We start from the raw sequence: 20,121 nt of genomic DNA, 5'->3' as shown, positions 1-20,121 counted from the left end.
ACAGATTCCCTTCCTAGATACTACGAGCTGCATCCAGATGAGCAAAGCCAAAATGCAGCTACTGCTTGAACCTCTCTTGTCCGGCACCCATGGGACCCGACTGGTTCCGAACAAGAGAGTTTGCCAGACCATGGGAGATCAATATTGTCTTGCAGCATTACCAACACTTCCACTGCTTAGAGGACATTTAAGGGTAAATTAGAGCTAAATAACAGCCCAGAACATGGAGAGCCAGGACAGGTGGCTGTAACAAACTTTATGGGACAGTGGTAAACTTGGCTACACCCATGATAAGTCGACATCCCGCTCACTAAAACCATGCTGGACAACGGCTGTTTCTAGACCAGAGAGTGCCGAACTAGAGAGGTTCAACCAATGCTGCGCAACACTCGGAGAAGGCTGGAAACCCCAGTGGCACATTCCATAACCAGCACCTCACATCAGCTCAGGGACGTGGTTTTGAGTTCTCCCTCCCTCGATGCAGCAACAAAACAGCCTGACCACAAGGGAGTGTCACATTACCGAATTGGAGGGAAGCAGCCAGATCGCTGCTGCACCCCTAGGTGGGGGTGTTGGCCCCAGAAATTGGTATAAAAGGGAGCCATGTGGGGTATTGAATGGGAGCTTGTTGTTTTCTGATCCTGTGTACACTGTTTATGTGAGTATATAATGTCTGTGTGTGTAGGTAGGCATCTGTAATCTGTGTGGAAGCTGAATATTTCTTGGAATGTGGTTAAGCATTGCTATGGACAGGCTGAGTAGCGAAGCCCTGTAGAACAATGGCACTTGATGGGCCAAAGACACACCTAAAGCATGAGGGCGGAGACCTAAGAGCTGCCAGCAGAGAGAGGCTGAGGACCAGGTGACCGGCTGAGACCAGAAGAGGCCAGGAAGGAGGTATAAAGAGGCCATGTGGTCGATGCCATTTTGTTCTCAGCTCAGCACTTCATCCCAGAGGCAGCATTGCAGGGATCGAAGAGCCTGGAAGACCTGTGGACCCATCCTGATCGTAGGATGTGCAATAAGAACTTTTAAACCAGCAGCTGTAACATCTCTGCTAGAGCCTGCATCGAGGACTGGGAGCTTCGGTGCATGTAACGTACTGTACTTTAATAACCTTACTCTCATGCCTTTCTTTATTGTAATAATAAACCTTTAGATATAGATTCTAAAGGATTGGCCCAGCGTGATTTGTGGGTAAGGTCCAGAGGGTAAATTGACCAGGGATCTGTGGCTGGTTTCTTGGAACCGGACAGAACTTGTTCGGGGTAGGTGGGATTGGGTGCTAGGACCCCCCACCGGTGTATGAGGCCCGGGGCCATCTGGGGCACGGATATTGCTGCGGTGTCGGAGGGGTTTTGCTCCTGAGGCTTCAGGCAGGCAGCTGAAGCGCTCTGTGAGACTGGTTTGTGGCCTGTTTGGAGAGGTCACCTGTCAGGGGGGCTGTAAGGAGCCCCGGATTTGAGCAATTCGCCCTGAGCGGATGCCCTCAGCTGTGCCCAGACACGGCCCGGTCCGTCACAGGGAATCTAGCAGGACGATGGCCAGCATGGCACACGGGCCAGGCTACCAGAGACAGGACAATTAGTTCTCTGCGGGGAGGGGGGGGCTGGGAGAAACAGATTGTACAACGGAATCCAGACCATTTGCCACGTCACCAGCTGTATTTCAGGAGCCGTACGCAGAGCTGCAATGTCTCCAAGGCAGACAACAAGGGGCTCGTTCACATCATCTTTCCTTTCCCGATCACAAAGACAACGTTATTAAAATCCAGTTGCAGACGCAGTAATAGCTGTTGGGGGCCTGCCTGTCTGCCCCAGAAATCAGCCCATGATGGCCACTGGCCCTGACTGTTTGCAACACCTGGCCAGAAAGCACCGCCGAGACCTATCCCGACTGTACCTCTTCAACTCAGCGGTATGTTTTTAACCAATCGGCATCTTGTCATAACTCAGCGTTACCTGTACAGTTCTCCGGAGAGCTGCATAGGAACCCCTTTGCGCCGTAGTCAGCAGTCCCGTTCCAGCTGGCACCCACACAGCTGAAAACTGCTAGGCCTGCAATTAACACAAAAATAGGTTACCCCAGAGTCTTCAAAGGGCTCCGATTGCTCTGGGTAGGTGCAGGGTGCATCCCACCCTCTGGGAACTGGAAACCCACAAGCAACCCTCTCCTAACTCACATGTATTTCTAATTGATGTCAGTGGGGAATTTCACCGACAGATCAAGAGCGACAGAGGGGAGCCAAGTTAGTATGTAACTGGAAAAACTTAAAAAACTACTAAGTCCTCATAGACTTTAAGGTCAGAAGGGACCATTATGATCATCTAGTCTGACCCCCTGCACAGTGCAGGCCACAGAATCTCACCCACCCTCTCCTAGAATAATCCTCTCACCTAGATCTCAGATATTGAAGTCCTGCAGCACCTTAGAGACTAACACAACACGTAGATGGTATCATGAGCTCGCATGCAGGGCTGGCCCAAGCCATTTTGGTGCCCCAGACCCCAGGCGTGCGGCACCGCCCCCAGGGCACACGGCCCCACCTCTGGGCACATGCATGGGCCCGCCCCCAAGACATGTGGCCCCGCCTCCAGGCGCCCGACGCATGCATGGGCCCGCCCCCCGGGGCGCGTGGGCGGACACACGGTACGTGCACTGCCCAGTCGGCCCGGCCACCGCCAACGGCGTGCAGTACGGGGCTGCCTGGGGCAGGCTGCGCCTGGCCGTGCAGGGCCCTGCGGCCGCTGGGGGAAGGCCGCTGCTGGCAGGTGCTGCGGGGGTTAACACGGCACCCACCCCGGGCAGCCGCTGCAGCCCGCCGGGAGCCAGGTGCCCCCCCATAGGTTGGCACACTGGGCAGCTGCCCGGCTAGTCCACCCCTGCTTGCGTTTACACGACCCATTTCAGTGCCTTTGAAGACTCCAACCCCAGGTGACTCCTTGCCCATCGCTGGCTACCCTTATGCACCGTGGCACGCCACTGTTTAAAGAGTCAATAGGCGCCATCACGGATCTATTTCCCACGTTACTTAGCAAGAGCGTCACACCTACAGCATTGGCGTTACAAGCGGGAGATCCGTCGGATGAACGGCATGCCCCTGGAAACGCACAGCAGAGTACCCAGCTAGTTAACACATCACCTATTGCGCGTACGTGCCTTGCCGTGTTTTCTGCCTGGCTTGCTGTGCTCCGGCACTGATCCAAGATAATTGCAGGGGAAGGGCTAAAGAAACAATTCTTTTCCTTACATGAAGCCTGCCACAATAGCATCCGTGGGCCCAGGGAGGAAGGGGGGACTGACGAGTTACACCTGTTCCAAGAAGAGACGGCTCCCTCCCCTTCCTCGGCGCCGTGTCCTCGGAGCGCGGTCTCGGCTGGGCACGAATGGTCGGGGGGGAGGGGAAGGGAGCCCGTCTGCCAGCCAGCGTGTGGTGCAGAGGGCAGGGCTGCTGGTCTGCAGGTGGCTGTGTGTGTATGCCAGTCGCCCTGGGAACAGACCGCACCCTCCCCAGGCATGCCTCTCCTGAATGAGCACGCTGCAGTGGCACGAGAGAGAGGCAGTGGCTGGTGGAAGCAGGAGGCTGCTCCGAGCACATGTAGCTACTCTAAACCTCCACACCCACAGCCAGAGCAATGCAGGCTGGGGCTCACTTGCCGAGGCTGCTTCTCGGCCGGTGGGAAGCCTGTGGTAGCTTCTGCCCGCGTCCTCCTCCCCCGCCTCCCTGTGGGCTGGGGCGGAGGAAGAGGTGGGTGGATCCGCATGGCAGATTCCGGCTCCTCACCGCCCCGCCTGCCTCCAGCTCACTGGCACACACAACCCAGCGCCCTGCAGGCCACGCAAGTTGCTGGCACGGCTCCCTGATCCCCTACAGACACGGGCGACGCTCGAGACACGGGGGCAGAACCATCCCCTCACTGGTGCCCTTTAAAAAAAATGCACGTAGATACTGAGACACGGACCTGGCATTGCCCGGGGCAGCGGGGACCACGCAGCCTGCCCGCTAGCTTCTACCCAGGCCTGGCCCAGGGTGGGCGGTAGCCATGCAGGCCATCTACCTGGTAGTAGGGATGATCCTGTTTAATTGGTTGGAGTGGAGTGGGCTGGAGTGCTTCTGCCTGCGACAGTCCCCACGGGGCTGGAGCTGTCCTCTGCCCACGGGGAGCTGCTCCAGCCCCCATCGGTTAACTGGAACAGATCAGCATCACCCTTTAAGGTTAAGGATGATGCTCATCAGTTAAGCTTTCACATCCCTGCTGGTGTCTCCCCTGGGCCAGCCCTGGGGCGCTTACTGCCCCCCGGTGGTCATTTGTGAGTATAGCTGTCCATGCTCTTACAGCCCTCCCTTTCCATTTTATGAGAAACAATCCCATTCCAGGCACATCCCATTGTCCTGGCACAACCAAACCCTGACCTGGCTTTAAGTCAGGAGAAGAGGAAGCTGCCTACCAAATTTGGTGGCCCTCGCTCTTGCTGTTTAGGAGGAGCTCTTCAGCACCGACAGACGCACAAACTCTCTAAAATAAACGGTGATTGAGTGAGTAAATCTGCCAACAAAAACACTAAGGCAGGGTAACTGGGAGAACGAAAGAATTTAGACTCTTGGGCTACGTCTGCACTGGCAGCTTCTTGCGCAAGAACTCTTCCACAAGAGCACGTCTACGCTGCCATGTGCTTTTCCACAAGAGTATCCATGGCAGTGTAGACGCTCTCTTCCGCAAGAAAGCTCTGATGGCTATTTAACCATTGGGGCTTCTTGCGCAAAAAATTCATGTTGCCTGTCTACACTGCCCTCTTCTGGAAGAGCTCTTGTGCAAGAGGGCTTATTCCTTGTGGGGAGAGGAATAACTCTTCCGGAAGAAGCCCTGTTTTCCAACGCTGTACTGTAAATTTACTTCTGGAAGAACCCTCGTGCAGTGCAGACAGTCGGCAAGTTTTTGCAGAAGAACGGCTGTTCTTCCACAAGAAGCTGCCAGTGTAGACGTAGCCCTAGCGTACAGCATGTGAGGTTCAGTGCTAAGCAACAGCAGGACCTGAAGCATCATCTTGGACACACGATCCTGCACATGGCAAGCCCCATGAGTAACCTGCGGCCCTACAAAGCCAAGTCACTAGAGATCTTGCATGTCTACTTTAAGGCACCTTTGGTTGACCTGATTTTCAAAGGGGGAGCACTTAGAATTTTCTGAACAACCCAGCTCTTCGCAAGGCCCTTCCAATAGGCTCTAAAATTGAAGGCAGCCAGAATTGTTAGCCGCTTCTCAAAAATCTTGGTTTAAACGTCTAACAGGACTCCAATTCAGGAAAATAAAGCCATGTGAACCTGTAATTGTAACCGGGCAGAACGCTCGTCTCCTGAATTGTTAATACAGCAGCAATCCCGTTCCAACCGACAGGTCACAGATCTACCCCCAAAGGGTCAAATATAGAGCCAGTCCGCTCTCAGGGAGCCTTTCCCACCTAGTATTTCCCACCCAATCTATCCCAAGGCAGTGCTGCTGTAAAGCTACTGCTTGCAGCCTGACTTCATTGTCAGTTCCATGCCTAGGGCACAGCCCTGCACATGCCAAGCCCCCTGACTAACCTGGCTAGGATGAGAACATTTCCTTGCTCCTGCAACGGTCAGCAGAGAGAATCATAGAACACTAGAACTGGAAGGGACCTCGAGAGGGCATCAAGTCCAGTCTCCTGCCCTCACAGCAGGACCAAGCACCATCTAGAGCACCCCTGGTAGGTGTCTGTCTAACCTGCTCTTAAATATCTCCACTGACAGAGATTCCACAACCTCCCTGGGCAATTTATTCCAGTGTTTAACCACCCTGACAGTTAGGAAATTTTTCCTAATGTCCAACCGAAACCTCCCTTGCTGTACGCTTCTTGTCCTATCCTCAAAGGCCAAGGAGAACAATTCCCTCCCCTCCTCCCCGCCCCCCCATGACACCCTTTTAGATACATGAAAACCGCTATCACGTCCTTAAAAAAAGGAATAAGGGATCTTCCGGAAAAGGCTTTATTTTCCTAAAGATCCCCGTCTAGACTGGCGCTTTTTTCCGGCAAAGCCCCGAGCCAGAAAAAAGCGGCAGCCATGTTTATGCAAATGAAGCAGGGGGGATTTAAATCCCCGCTTCATTTGCAATTGCGATGTGTCTAATTTGCATCCCTTTTACGGAAAAGGAATGTAGTCTAGACACAGCCTTCATGTTGTCTAGATCTTTCATCATTTTTGTTGCTCTTCTCTGGGCCTGGATGACAGCTGGTTTGATTGACTTCAGGCTGTGATGCTTTCTCTCCGCCATAGACCTGGGGTGAGGCCTCGGGCAAAGCATTTCCCCTCTCATCTCCTTCCCTCCCATGATTTTCCATGAGCACTTCAGGGCAGGGGCTGGCCTGTACTACGTGAGCACGACACCTCGCACCAGGGAGCTCTGACCTGAGACAGCCAAGTGCTGTTGTCAGACCAAGCACAGTGACTGAATTTTTACTTGGCATTTTAATTCAACCTGCCGTTCCCAACTGACCCCGCGCTCTGCTTAGACAGGTAGTGAGGGCTCAGGTCAGTAGCTTCTTACTCAAGCCCAACTGCCACCGAAGCCAGTGCGAGGGCTGTCAGAGCAAAGACAAAGGGACAGATGACTACAGGGGATCAAGGCTCCAGTTTTCATAGGACTGTAGCAGCATATAAACATAGGAACGGCCATACTGGGTCAGACCAACGGTCCATCTAGACCAGTAGCCTGTCTGCCGACTGTGGCCAGTGCCCCGGAGGGAATGAACACACAGGAAATCTCTCTCATGCTACTATTTCCCAGCTTCTAGCAAACAGAGGCTAGGGACACCATTCCTGCTCATCCCGGCTAATAGCCATTCCACAGACCCATCTTCCATGAATGTATCTAGCTCTTTATTGAACCCTGATAAAAGTCCTGGCCTTCACAAGCATCCTCCGGCAAGGAGTTCCACGGGTTGACAGTGCGCTGCGTAAAGAAAAACACCTTGTGTTTGTTTTAAACCTGCTACCCATTAAAAACGCACGACCAGAACCTGCCCCTTAGGCTCCAGTGGGATTTGAATTCACAACCCCTGGTTCACAAGGCCAATGCTCTAACCCCTGAGCTTCCAATGACAAATTAATAGACTCAGTGGTGTTCACAGACTCACCCTACATGGATCACCACCTCACAACGACACAAAGAGCTTCTCACACCTCTCATTAATGTCTCCCTGAATCGCAAGTTTAAAGCCCCCTCCATCAAACTGAAAATTGTACCTCTTCAAACAGGGAAGGGCACCAGACCCACTGAAGGGGAAAGATGATGAACTTCTCTCCTTGCTAGTTTCTTTATCTCGTACCACAAGGCTAGCCAGACATTTTAAACTCGGCTTTTGCTTAGGGATGTAAAATCCCATTTTAAAAGTTAACCAGTTAAACGTTTCATTTAACCAGGATCCCATGAACAGGGCTGCTCCTGCCCAGCTGTGACCACTGTGCCACCTCATCACAGGCAGGGGCTTCTGTAGCCTGACAAGCGTCACCCAGTAACCATCACCCAGTAACCAGTCCATCCCTTTACATCTCTAGTTTTGCTAACCTCTGTGTAACTAACTCCAATAGGTGTAATGAATGTTAGTAAACTGCTGGGCTTGTAACAAGATGCAGTGATGAAAATCCAGGTGGGACATAATTACACCAGTATCATAGTGCTAATCCTGGTCTTACTCATTCTATTTCAGGACGAGGAATAAATTGCACTAATATAAACCACCCTTCCATCCATACAACACCCTATGGATTTACTGGAATAACTATTTTGCTTAAAAAAAAAAAAAAAAAAAATCAAACAACTCACACCCCATTATACCAATGGAACTTTTCAGCCTAAAGCTGAAAAACAAATTTAAAAAAATCTTTTGGACACTCTTTATACGTCTTAAAGGACTAAAGGAGAAGATAAGCCCAAGTCTTTTTAAAATCCTTCACAGTTCACCTTTAGGGGGAAATATATCAGAAAGGGAGGGAGGGGGCAAGAGACCATGACATTTGCTAACAACATAGCAAACCTATCAACCCTCAAATACGTGCATGGAACACCCACTGGGAATCACATTCACTCAGAATTACCTGAGAGCCCTTTCTGATCGATTTAATTCCAGTGTTACCAGACCTCTCCCAGTTTGGGCCATCAACTTGTTTCAGATGCAGTGTTTTCATTTTATCTCTCTTTTAAGTGAGATTTTTTTAAAAAAATTTTTTAAACAACTGTTTAAATGAATCCATTGCAAGACGGAATAAGGACCACACAGAGGAGAGCGGAACAGCTGTGACATCTGAAGCATGCCTTTTAGGCTAACAAGTAGTAATTCAAACATTAACTGATATGTATTTTGTTTAAAACTGCATGTTATTTACCAACTTACATGCTACCCAAACAAACCCTTTGCTATTTACTCTCAGATGTTAAGAGCCACCAGTCACCTACAGAAGTTTGGGAGTTTGTTTGTTCACTTTTTGAAAGCCTAAACCAAAACACATTTTGCATATAGGAGATTTTGGGGCCACACTCTATAAAGTAGCTTCAATATAAGTGGCTAATAAGAATTAAGAGCGGTTATAAGCTTGTTACAAACAAAAGTGCTGCATTCTACATCCTCATAAGCGCATCAGTCAACGTGGTTCTTGATTGTTATAAGCCATTTGTATGCTGGCTAGAACAGATCAACCATGGCTATCACTTATTCACCTTTCTCCTGCCATTTATAAAGGGACCCCTGATATATAGGGCAACTGATGTTTCACTTGCTTGGCCAAGGAGTCCAGTGGCTTATTGGGGTCTCCTTCTTGGACTGCTAATGGCTCTTACTGCCTGCTGCCCCCCAAAAATAAAACAACTCAACCTGATGACTTCTGCAGCCGAAAATATCTCAGCGGCCTATGAAGAAAACTGCACCTTGCAAACGGGACACATCAGGAGTTTTGTAGAGTCAAGGTTCTACCCCCATCCCCGATTACTTGGCCTCAGTTTGCTAGAAATAACCAGGTTTGGAGCTACAGGAACATTCGGGGCAGGCGGGACAAACCCTCTGGCTACTACCATGCTGCCCCCCCGCCCAACCCCACACACGCCTTCCCCCCCCCTCAATATCATTCTAATGCACAAAGAACGTGAATCCTCAAGTGCCTTAAAATAAAATGTTTGTTCTGCAGCTAAAAATAGCGGCCCAGGCTCTTGCTCTGGGCAGGTTGCTAAAGCCAGAAACTCCTGCAAACAGGCAACAGAGCCAGCCCCGGGCACCCCAGGGCAGGGCCGGCTCACTCGGGAGTGGGGGGGCTTTGGGCAGGGGAACCAGCGGGGGGGGGCGCCAGGCGGAGAGAGCCCCCCCCCCCGCTTCCCGGCTCCAGGCGGGGGGGCTGCTCCCGGGGCTCCCCCCACCTGCAACCCCCTGAAAACTGCCCTCCCACCGTGGGAACTGCCCATTGCTCCACCCCCCAGCCCGTCCCCTGCTTACCCAGCAGCAGCAGCAGCCCGGGACCGCCGCCCAGCGCTGCTGCCTCCATGCGAGCCCCGGGGTGGGGGCGCCGCAGCCTCCCCCAGCAGCGCGCAGCGCAGCCAAGCGCAGCGCAGCGCAAAGGAACCGGCCGCCGCAGCCGGGACCAAACAGCGCAGCGCAGCGCAGCGCAGCGCAACAACCAGCGCAGCCCGCCCCCTGCAGGCGGCCCGGGCGCGGCGCCTCTCCATGCGCGCCCGCTTCCCATTGGTCCTGGCGGGGGGCTGGGAGTCCGACTCCCCTGGGCCTCATTGGCTGGCAGCTGGGCGCGCTCCAGCTGCTGCCGCCGGGGCCAGGCCACGTGTATGAAAGACTCTGTCCACACGGGGGGCGAGGGGTGTAAAGTCACACCTGCGGTGAAGCTGGCTGCAATAGGCGGGGGACGGGACACAGCCCTACAGGTTTTACAAGCATCTTGCAAGCTGCACTGGTGTAAGACAGGGATAGGAGCGTGGCCACAGGGTGTGTATGTGTAAAACAACTGGTTTGAAATCACACCTTTAGCTGGTGGGGTATGGCTTCATGCCCTAGAGCAGCCCCCCTTCCTCCCCCCCCCCCAAGGGCTCCCTTACAGCTCATGCACCCACCACCAATGTTAGTAATGAGGACATGGTGTCGTCCTGTTTGTAATTCATCATCTTTTTCAAAGTCACAATTTTACCCCATGTCTTGTCGGGGTTGGTGTTTTCTTTTACAGGACTTTAACCAGGTTCACAAAAGAACTAGATACATTCATGGAAGATAGGCCCATCAATGGTTATTAGCCAGGATGGACAGAGGTAGTGTCCCTAGCCTCTATTTGACAGAAGCTGGACATGGGCAACAAGGGGTGGATCACTTGAGGATCCTCTGCGTGTTCATTGCTTCTGGGGCACTTCATACTGGCCATCATTGGAGGACAGGATACTGGGCTAGATAGACCTTTGGTCTGACCCATTCTGGCCAGTCTTATGTGCTTTTGTTCTGCTTTTTAAGGCCCAGCTGCTGAAGCCAAGAGAGAGCAGGAGAATCTCACATTTCAATTTAAAAAAAAAACCCAGCCCCTAGCCATCCTGGTTACAGAGAAATGTTTAAAACATGAAGCAAGTGAGCAAAACTTATGGCTAAAATAACAAAAAGCAAATAAAACTGAGTGGAGGAGGCACTAAGTTGAGTTGATTTAAAACCAGTTGTATGAGTTGGGGGGGTAACAGGACTTTTGACTCTTTGGGGTTGGTGATATTGTTATATGTTTGCTGTCAACAAGTCTCAGAGGGGTAGCCGTGGTAGTGTGTAACTTTAAAAACAACGAATGGTCCTGTAACGCCATAGGGTATGTCTGCACTTGCACCCTCTTTTGAGAGAGGGATGCAAATGAAGACATTCGAAATTGAAAATGAAACCGGGATTTAAATATCCCATGCTTTATTTGCATAATTACATTATGGTGCTACTTAGAAATAGCACTATTTCAAAATAACGCTATTTCGAAATACAAAATGCAGTGTAGATGTGGTTATTTCGGAAGAACACCCTTCTGAAATAACTATTAAACCTCATTTTAATGAGGAATAAGGGTTATTTCGGAAGAAGGGTGTTCTCCCAAAATAAACGCAACTACACCGCGTTTTGTATTTTGAAATAGCGCTATATTTATTTATTTATTTATATTGTATTTGCATAACACGATTATGCAAATGAAGCATGGGATATTAAATTGCGGCTTCATTTGCAATTTTGAATGTCTTCATTTGCAACCCTCTCTCAAAAGAGACTACCAAAAATATATAGGATAAGAAACTTTCATGGGTAAAATCCACTTCATCAGAACAGCTGGAGTGGAAATAACAGAAACCAAGATATTTATAGCAGAAAAAAAACCCAACCCTGTCAATAGCAGTGCCAGTGCTATTGTTAAGTGAGCAGGAAGTGTCCCATTCTTAGCTTTTGATGTAAAAATGCAGTTGTTAAAGGCAGCAGAGACTGGCTTTATAATGCAACATCCAGTTAATGTCTTGGTTCAAGCCCAGGGAAACAGTGTCAAATTTGTGGACGAATTCCAAATTTGCTGTATTGATCAACATCTTGCTCCTTAAAATCTGTTATTCCGTGGGATGCAATAGAAGAAAACGCTGGGGGAGGGGGGGCGTGTTAATGGATTGGCATTGATCCAGAGCAGGGGGTGAGTTTGCTGTGTGCCCAGGTGTATAGTAAATGCCACCTGATGACTGGAAAGAGGCCTCGCCCACAAATAGAGAAAAAAAGTATTCGAGGGAGGGAGGATGTGACCCTCTGGGGTCCAACCGACCCAAGTAAGGGGTTTTGGCTCAGAGCCTGCACACAGAACAGTGGCCCTAGTCATCCTCCTCCACCCGAGTACTCCCCCCAAACCATCATGCTCTGCAGAGCTCAGCCCCTCAGACTGTAGCACTCACAAAACCCTATCAGGTTGGTGGCTCCTTTACAGCAACTAGCGTTGCCCGATGGCTTAGCCAAAAATACCAAACACACCCCTGCAAAAAAAAAAAAACCTGGAAAAAATTCTGTTGAAGGGAGAAAAAAGGGGGGACCAAAGTTGTTAACCCCCCCTTAAAAAAAAGACCTCAAGAGCTATTAAGCAAAAATAAATAAATAAATAAAATAAAACAGCACGGCCCCTTTAAGTGTGGTGTCAGAACAGGGCTAGGCAGAGGGGAGTGGTTGAGCACTAAGACCCAGGGAAGGCATTGCTTCCCCTTGATTCAGCTCTCCAGGGCCTAAGTTTAGGCTTTTTTTCGGCAGCCATCTTGTTTTCTTGGTCGAGCCAGAAAGCAGCTTCCCTGCAAAACCAGGTAAGCAGGGAGTCTGGGGGCAGGGTCCTGGGGCCCCATTGCTGAGTATGTCATAGGGTTGCCAGGTGCCTGGTATTTTCACCTCCTGGCAGGGAAAAAAACCAGAAAATATTGGACATTTTAGGTGTCCAGTATTTTCTGAATTTTTTACCGGACAGGAGGCAAAAATACCGGACACCTGGCAACTCTAACAGCAATAGCACAGCAGCTGATTCACAGCAGCTGACAAACTCCCCACATCCATCCAGGCCTTGCACTGGCTTACGGTTAAAAGATTATGATAGCGGCTGCATGGTCCTGCCAGGAGGGCAGGGGACTGGATTTGATGACCTCTCGAGGTCCCTTCTAATGCTATGATTCTGTGAAACCAGGTTATGTCTAATAGGACATAGGGTTAAGGAACTTAGGAACAAAGACAGAACGAAGAAAGAAAAAAAGACGCTTCGGAGGCTACATCTACACAGCTTCCTCCTTCCGCAAAAGCCTATGCAAATGAAGTGTGGATTAGCATATTGCTGCCCTTCATTTGCATAATTAATTAGGAGCCATTTTTGCGCGAGCGGTTTTCTACGCAGCGCCTTTTTGCGCAAAACCCCCTCTAGTGCAAGAACCATTCTTCCTCATTTTTTTCAGGAAGAACGGCTCTTGCGCAAAAACCTCGTGTGCAAAAACGGCTCCTAATTAATTATGCAAATGAAGTGCAGCAATATGCTAATCCGTGCTTCATTTGCGTAGGCTTTTGCGGAAGAGGGAAGCTGTATAGACATAGCCTGAGACTACAATGCAGCTTAACCCAGCGTCCCAGGAACTTTTTGTCACCACTGACCTTGCAGCATGGCTGGCCCATTCTTTAGCCAAGACCCAAAATATGGAGCTCAATGCATCTGGGTTTCTTTGGTTCCTCTCAGGAGAAAACTGCCCAAATGGCTTTTTCTCTCTGCTTATGGCCTCCCCGTTGTATCTTTGTTTTCAAAGTCTTTCTAGGGGCCCATCAGCGAGCTGATGTTGATTAGTGCAGTGGTCCTGCATTGAGATAGCTTCTTAGCTATCTCCCCCACTTGCCAGTTCGGAGGCTTTGTTGGCCTTTGATGTAAATGTACTTGCATTGTCTCTCCTTGCTCAGTTTTTACTGGAGACATTCAAGCAGGCGGGTCCACATTCCTTTGTTGAAAGCAGGGTGACTTCACCCTTGCTGGCCAACCACGTTAGGGGCCATCACATATTTATAATTTTCCATATATCACCTCTGCATGCACCGCTCAAGAGTATTAATGGCCAGCATGTGACCAGTTCCAATACGATCCTTGCATGATCCTTTTAAGATACAGATGATGACAATGACAAGTTGGGGTCCATTTAGTGGGTCAGAGCAGCTGAGATCCACTGATACCGGAGTCACAACCCCGCATTACGGAAACTCTCACGACCAGGCACCTGCACTCGGTAGCAAGGGGGTGCTTATGTTGATGAGTCTGGGGCAGCTGTACAACGGAGCATGTTTTAATGACCTAGCAGTGAAGTGCCTGCAAAATGTCTTCATGAGCGACCTAGCACCAGTGCAGCTGCACAAAACTGGAGGAAGTTGGTAGCTAGATTTTCTAGCATTAGAGACACCCAGAGCCTGCCCTTCTTCCATCATTTCTTCCTCTTGCCCTTACGGAGCTGGCAGCCAGTTCAATTACTCGTTAGGCACTCGGAGGATGTCATGTGGGTGTGGGAAGTCCATGGGAAATTTACTATCCACTTCAAAGAGGGCAGCATTAGGCTAAGCCCTAGTGCTTTTGAAATCCTACCTTGAAAAGTGCTTTAGTGACTGTCAGGTTGAGGGCCAGAAATGAGAGCAGGCTTCTAGAAACAAACAAAGACCCTGTTCCAGTACATCTCTTAGATCCCCATCCTCTCATTTACTTGTTTTGCCAAGGCCCGTTGCCTTCAGAGGGACAGGGGGCTGTCCACACAGAGCGGCTGGCAGGATCTGGCTTAGTAGAGCACCCTATCGGCCCTGAACCCCCTCACAGGCATGCTTATAGGTAGCTGCATTCATGTTCCCGTTGGGAGAGTCTAGAACAATTTGGTGCTGGAACAGTTTAGTGAGGCTGCTGAGAGGTATTGAACCACACTGTATGTGCTGGAAATCACTTCACGCCACTCCCGCCACCTCTAATTCCAGCACCCAGGGCTGGGGACAGTATACTTGGAGTCAAATGACCCTGGTCCAGTTCCTGGTTCTGTCACAGACCCTCACATGGGAATGTGGGCCAGTCACTTCCTTTTTTAGAGCCCCCGTTCCCCCTCTGCACAATGGGAACACTGCCACTTCTCTTGCTGCCCGGGCATTCTGAGGCTAAAATCTCTGAACGACTGAGACGTTCTCAGCTTCTGCGATGACTGAGAAGGTACCATTCGAGTCCTCGGAGAGCTCACCGGGAAAGCATTTTCATTATAAAACCCTGTTTTCTGGAACAAAGCTGGGCGGAAAGTGAGGATCTGAAATTAGGTGTTTGCCTTGCGATCTCACATCAGAGGTGCTGTTTTTCATGGACGTTTGCTGAAATCGGTTTTGGGTTACTTTGAATCGCCTCGATCAGTGTTTCTCAAATGGGGGTCCGCGGTCCCCAGAGGATCCATGGGGGTGTTCCAGGAGGTCCCCGATTAGCTCCTCCCCCTCCCTACCAGTGCTCCTCTCCTGATCATCAGGGAAACAGCGTGAGGCAGGTGCTGGGGGGGGGGGGAAGCAAGCAGAGATGGGGCGCGCTCAGGTGAGGGAAGAGGAGGGCTGGGGTGGAGTGGAGACAGGAAGAGGTGGGGCAGAGTGAGGCCTTGGAAAAAGGGGTGGAGGTGGTGGCTGGGGCGGAGGGCGAGAGTGGGGGGTCTGTACAAAATGTTAAATCAAAACGGGAGCTTCCTCGGGTAGCTAAAATTTGAGAACAGCTGATCTAAATGCAGGGAATAGAATGTTTTCCCCACGTTCCGAAATTCTCATTTTTGTGTGACTGCCTTTGTAATAAAAAATAAAATAAAATAAAAAAGTCTTGGTAGAGGAGGAGGCGCTGCGGCCAGACGTTTGGCTTGGAGTTAATAGACTTGGAAGTGTTCGAACAGCATACTCTCGAAGCACTGTATTTTCCGCTAGATGTTTAATCACGTCATGGGGTGGCACCCTGTTAAAGGCAGCTGCATCTGTTCAGACGTGCCCCCCCAATGGCCGTGAGGAGTGGGACATTCCAATACAGGCACGCCAGGGCTGTGCAGTGAAACCTGCCCCATAACCACAGCAGGGGCCAGAGGCTGGGTTAAACAGCAAAATGACACAGATTCCCTCCTATGCTTTTCAGCCCTAGAGGTCAAGGCACTTGGCAGAGCTGGATAAGCACAGTCATCACCAGGACATCCGTGAGGCCAGGCACGGCGAGCGAAGCTGAGAATACAGTCCCGGGTCTGCTGCCCGCCACTGCGGCTCCTTCCCCACAGAACCAAGGTACCGGCTTGACAACGCCTGTCTGAGGCAAATGCTGCTAATGTAAACACACGTCGGGGCCCCTCAGGACTCATCAGTGAGCTCCAAGCCCCTGTGTTATGCTGGTGCGACACTGCTGAGTTCACAAGTGCACATTTCTCCAGGATATTCCCGGGGCCCGTCTATCAGCATTTACTTTGGTGCACGCAGGTTAATCAGCGCTCCGAGATGGTCCCACGCCCCTTTCCCTACTGCAGCATCAGCGACTGACCTCTCTGAGCACTTGTAGCCTTCAGTATCCTCTTGTTTGATATGATTAGAATCATAGAATCCTAGGACTGGAAGAGACCTCAGGAGTCATCGAGTCCAACCGCCTGCCCAAGGCAGGACCAACCCAACTCAATCATCCCAGCCAGGGCTTCGTCAAGCCGAGACTTAAACACCTCTAGGGATGGAGATTCCTCCCCCTCCCTAGGGAACCCATCCCAGTGCTTCCCCGCCCTCCTAGGGAAATAGTTTTTCCTAATATCCAACCTAGACCTCTCCCACTGTAACTTGAGACCATGGCTCCTTGTTCTGCCATCTGTCACCACTGAGAACAGCCTCTCTCCATCCTCTTTGGAACCCCCCTTCAGGAAGCTGAAGGCTGCTATCAAATCCCCCCTCACTCTTCGCTTCTGCAGACTAAACAAGCCCAAATCTCTCAGCCGCTTCTCATAAGTCATGTGCTCCAGCCCCCTAATCATTTTGGTTGCTCTTTGCTGGACCTTTTCCAATGAGTCCACATCCTTTCTATAATAGGGGGCCCAGAATTGGACACAGTAATCCAGATAGTTTTAGTCAGTGTCCTTTATCTCCCCTTCCTGACACCCACCCGCTTCCAGGCTCACTTGCACTACCTGGGGATGGGGAGACACATGCTGCGTAAGGCCTGGGACACAATTCCTGTGGTTCCTGGGCAATTAACGTTGCTTTTGATTTCCTCCTCGGCAGAGAGGAGTTAAATTCCTTCGAGAAGGTTCCCATGCAAAAGGCATTTTCAGTCACCATTTGCAGTCCTGTGGCACCGTAGAAACTGTCAAAAATATATAGGAACATGAGCTTTCGTGGGTAAGCCCACTTCATCAGATGAGCTGGAGTGGAAATAACATAATCCAAGGTATGTACAGAACAGCAAAAGCAGTTACCTGTCAATTGTAGGACCCGTGTTAATGAAGCTAATTAAGTGGACTGGATGTGTCCCAATCCTAGCTTTGGATGCGGAAATGCAAATGTCAAAGACGGGGAAATTGGCTTTGTCGTGCGTTAACCAGTTAATGTCTTTATTCAAGCCCAGGGTAAGGGTGTCAGATTTGAAGATGAATTCCAGTTCTGCAGACTCTCTCCCTCTGTAATCCGTTAATGAAATTCCTTTGTAGAAGGATGGCTACTTTTAAATCCATGATTGAGTGACCAGGCAGGTTAAAATCTTCCCCTATATGATTTATGGTTTATGTGTGTTACCTTTTTGGAGGTCTAATTTGTGTCCATTTATCCCTCATCGCAGAGACTGTCCAGTTTGGCCAATGTACACAGCACAGAGGCATTGATCACATTAGAGGGAGTGCAGTTGTGTGAGTCCTCGGTGTTACAGACTAATAGGGTTCCCCCTCTGAGTCATTTTCAATCTGTTCTTCTGCCAACCAGTAGAAAAGGAGACTGCAAGCGGCCCCTCTCTCTTAGCCCAGTCTAAACCAGGAGCAACGACATTCAAGTCAGTGGAGCGGCACAGTATAAAACTGGGCTGGGATCCGTAGTGTATCAGTTTCCAATCAGGAGCCTATTCAACAATACCCGGGCTCTGATTCTCCGCTGCCTCGACCCCTTGTGTATCTCTCAGACCTGCGTGTGAGGCAAGCACATGTCACTGCAGGTCTGATGTGAGAGATGTTCTGCTCATTTGGCCTGGGTGTAAGTGACTCCCCCAAGAGAGTGGAAATCACACCTTTAACTTATTGTAACTCACCGCAGCCATCTGCCACAGTGAACCAATAGCTCACATTTCCACTAGGGTCTGTGTCACCGCTGTGGCAGCAAATGGAGCCCGCCAGCCGCTATTAGCAGAGGCATGTCGAGGAGCCCTAGTATGAATGAGAATCACCCCCATGCATTTTGAATCCAGCGGAACGATCGATCCTGTCTGCTCATTTAGACAGGGTTATGGCCCTGCCCTCCTGGCATGAGTAGCAAAACTCCCTTTTGGGGCAAGTAGAAAACAATTCAACAGGGACTGTTCCCTCCTTCATGGCCAGTCCGCCCTGCGCTGGTGAGGGGCTTTGGGAATCGGGGGCATTTAACGCTTGGCTGCAGTGCGCCAAACCGAACATCATGCTTCCTTTTGCTCTTGCAGCCTTGCCAGACTGTAGTGCTCAGGCGCTGGGAGCCAGTTTGGTCAATTTCCTAGACTCCAGAGCCTGCCTTAGTATCAGGGGAGATCTGTAGTGTATGGGGGGGAGGGGACTAGACTAGCAAAACAATCCAACAAACGACCCCCAAACGATATAATTTCTTAATGACAACCTGGATTTTCCTCTCGGATGAGATCTCCAGAAGGTGGAGGAGTAGCGGTTGGGTACGCACGTTCATTGAGAGATGGAATGCCAACGGGAGCCCAGGTAAATTTGCTGAGGAGAGGTACCTTGCACCGGGATGAAGCAGCTTCTACACTTGCGCACTTCTACACACTTGCTCACTTCTATGCTTGTGCACTTCTACACACTTGCGCACTTCTACGCTTGCGCACTTCTACACTCACGCACTTCTACACACTTGCTCACTTCTATGCTTGTGCACTTCACACTTGTGCACTTCTACGCTCGCGCACTTCTACACACTTGCTCACTTCGATGCTTGTGCACTTCTACACACTTGTGCACTTCTACGCTCGCGCACTTCTACACTCGCGCACTTCTACACACTTGCGCACTTCTACGCTTGCACACTTCTACACACTTGCGCACTTCTGACAGCACTTCTACACTTGTTCCAGGCCTTTCTGGCCTCACTGCCTGGCCCTCTGGATTGCGAGTGACTGTCAAACTGGACCACCCCTTTCTGCCGCTGGGGACACCTGGGCGTAGAGCATTTTGATGGCAATTAAAGTGACGAACGCGGAACCACTCCCCCAAGCCATTTCCCCCACACCAAAGCATGTGGAAGTGAGGGATTGATTCATGGCAAACTGATAATTAAAACCCTACGCCTGCTTCCGCCTTCCACAGGGAATTAGCCTGGTGACAAATCACAGAGAAAGGGAAAGTGGTTTGGCACGGGTCATTTTCTTCTTTGGGGGCAGGTTTAAAGCTCATTTGGGAGCGATGGACGAGGAGATTGTTAGGCACGGGGAGGGAGGGCAGGTTCCTGGAGGTGCTGGGATCTGATTCCTCACTTTGTGGCATCATGTTTTCACTAGTGAAGCCCCCTCCCTGCCCTGCCCCTGGTGCACAGAGAGCCAAGCAAAGCTAAACCAAGGCGGCAAACAAAAACAAAGCCATTTTTAATTGCGTGATTTTTTCAGCAAATCGCATGACTTGTTGGGGCCCGGGTCATGATTTTTGGATGTGTGGGGTTGGCTTTCCCCTCTACTAGATTCTGTCACTTTTCCATACATGGAGCAGCACTTTCCTACATGTGTAAACACACCCATCTCAGACCGTTATGGTGCCGTTATGGTGATTTATTACTTAGGGGCTAAAATCTCTAATAAAAATACTTGACGTCCTGGAGCCTGAAAGATCAAGGTTCAAGACAGCAGAGGCCATGTTTTCTCCTGTACGGCTTCAGTGATGTCATTGCTGGTTCTATGTGATGCAGAGATGTGTCATCGATATATTACATCCAAGGCTGTCAATTCTTGCACTTGAAGCAAGTGAAAACTCATGTTTCATTAAATCCGAAAAGGAGCAAGGGGACATGTGCACTAAACTCGGTGGATACATGGTCACAGAATGGGCATAAACAAGGCGACCAACAGTGGTGGCAACTGATTCAGCTCCAAAGGGAAGTGGAGGTATTTGACAACCAGGTTTAAAACAAACAAAAGGAAATATTTCTTCAGGCAGTGCACTGTCAACCTGTGGAACTCCTTGCCAGAGGATGTTGTGAAGACCAGGACTTTAATAGCGTTCAAAATAAAAGCTAGCTATGTTCATGGAGGATAGGTCTATCAATGATTATTAGCCAGGATGGGTAGGAATGGTGTTGCTGGACTCTGTTTGTCAGAGGCTGAAAATGGACAACAGGAAAGGGATTACTTGATGATTCCCTGTTCTG

At 50.3% G+C, this 20,121-nt stretch overlaps 1 protein-coding gene across 4 annotated transcripts in view; it reads right to left on the bottom strand.

Annotated features, from left to right (window-relative positions):
• The window catches only part of BTC (betacellulin), a 156,339-nt gene that overhangs the window by 16,274 nt on the left and 119,944 nt on the right, over nt 1-20,121 (bottom strand). For 2 of the 4 annotated variants that reach the window (XM_075929368.1, XM_075929367.1), the window contains one exon: nt 1,962-2,057. In XM_075929368.1, the coding sequence (XP_075785483.1) occupies nt 1,962-2,057 (96 nt within the window). Of the gene's footprint in view, nt 1-1,961; nt 2,058-3,250; nt 3,467-9,504; nt 9,669-20,121 lie in introns of those variants that run through there. The other 2 variants (XM_075929366.1, XM_075929365.1) reach the window with 2 other exon arrangements.

This window comes from Pelodiscus sinensis, chromosome 5 (assembly GCF_049634645.1).
Source record: "Pelodiscus sinensis isolate JC-2024 chromosome 5, ASM4963464v1, whole genome shotgun sequence".
NCBI classification, from domain to species: Eukaryota; Metazoa; Chordata; order Testudines; family Trionychidae; genus Pelodiscus; species Pelodiscus sinensis.
Note: the sequence above shows the minus strand (reverse complement) of the source record. Positions and strands in the feature narration are given on the sequence as shown.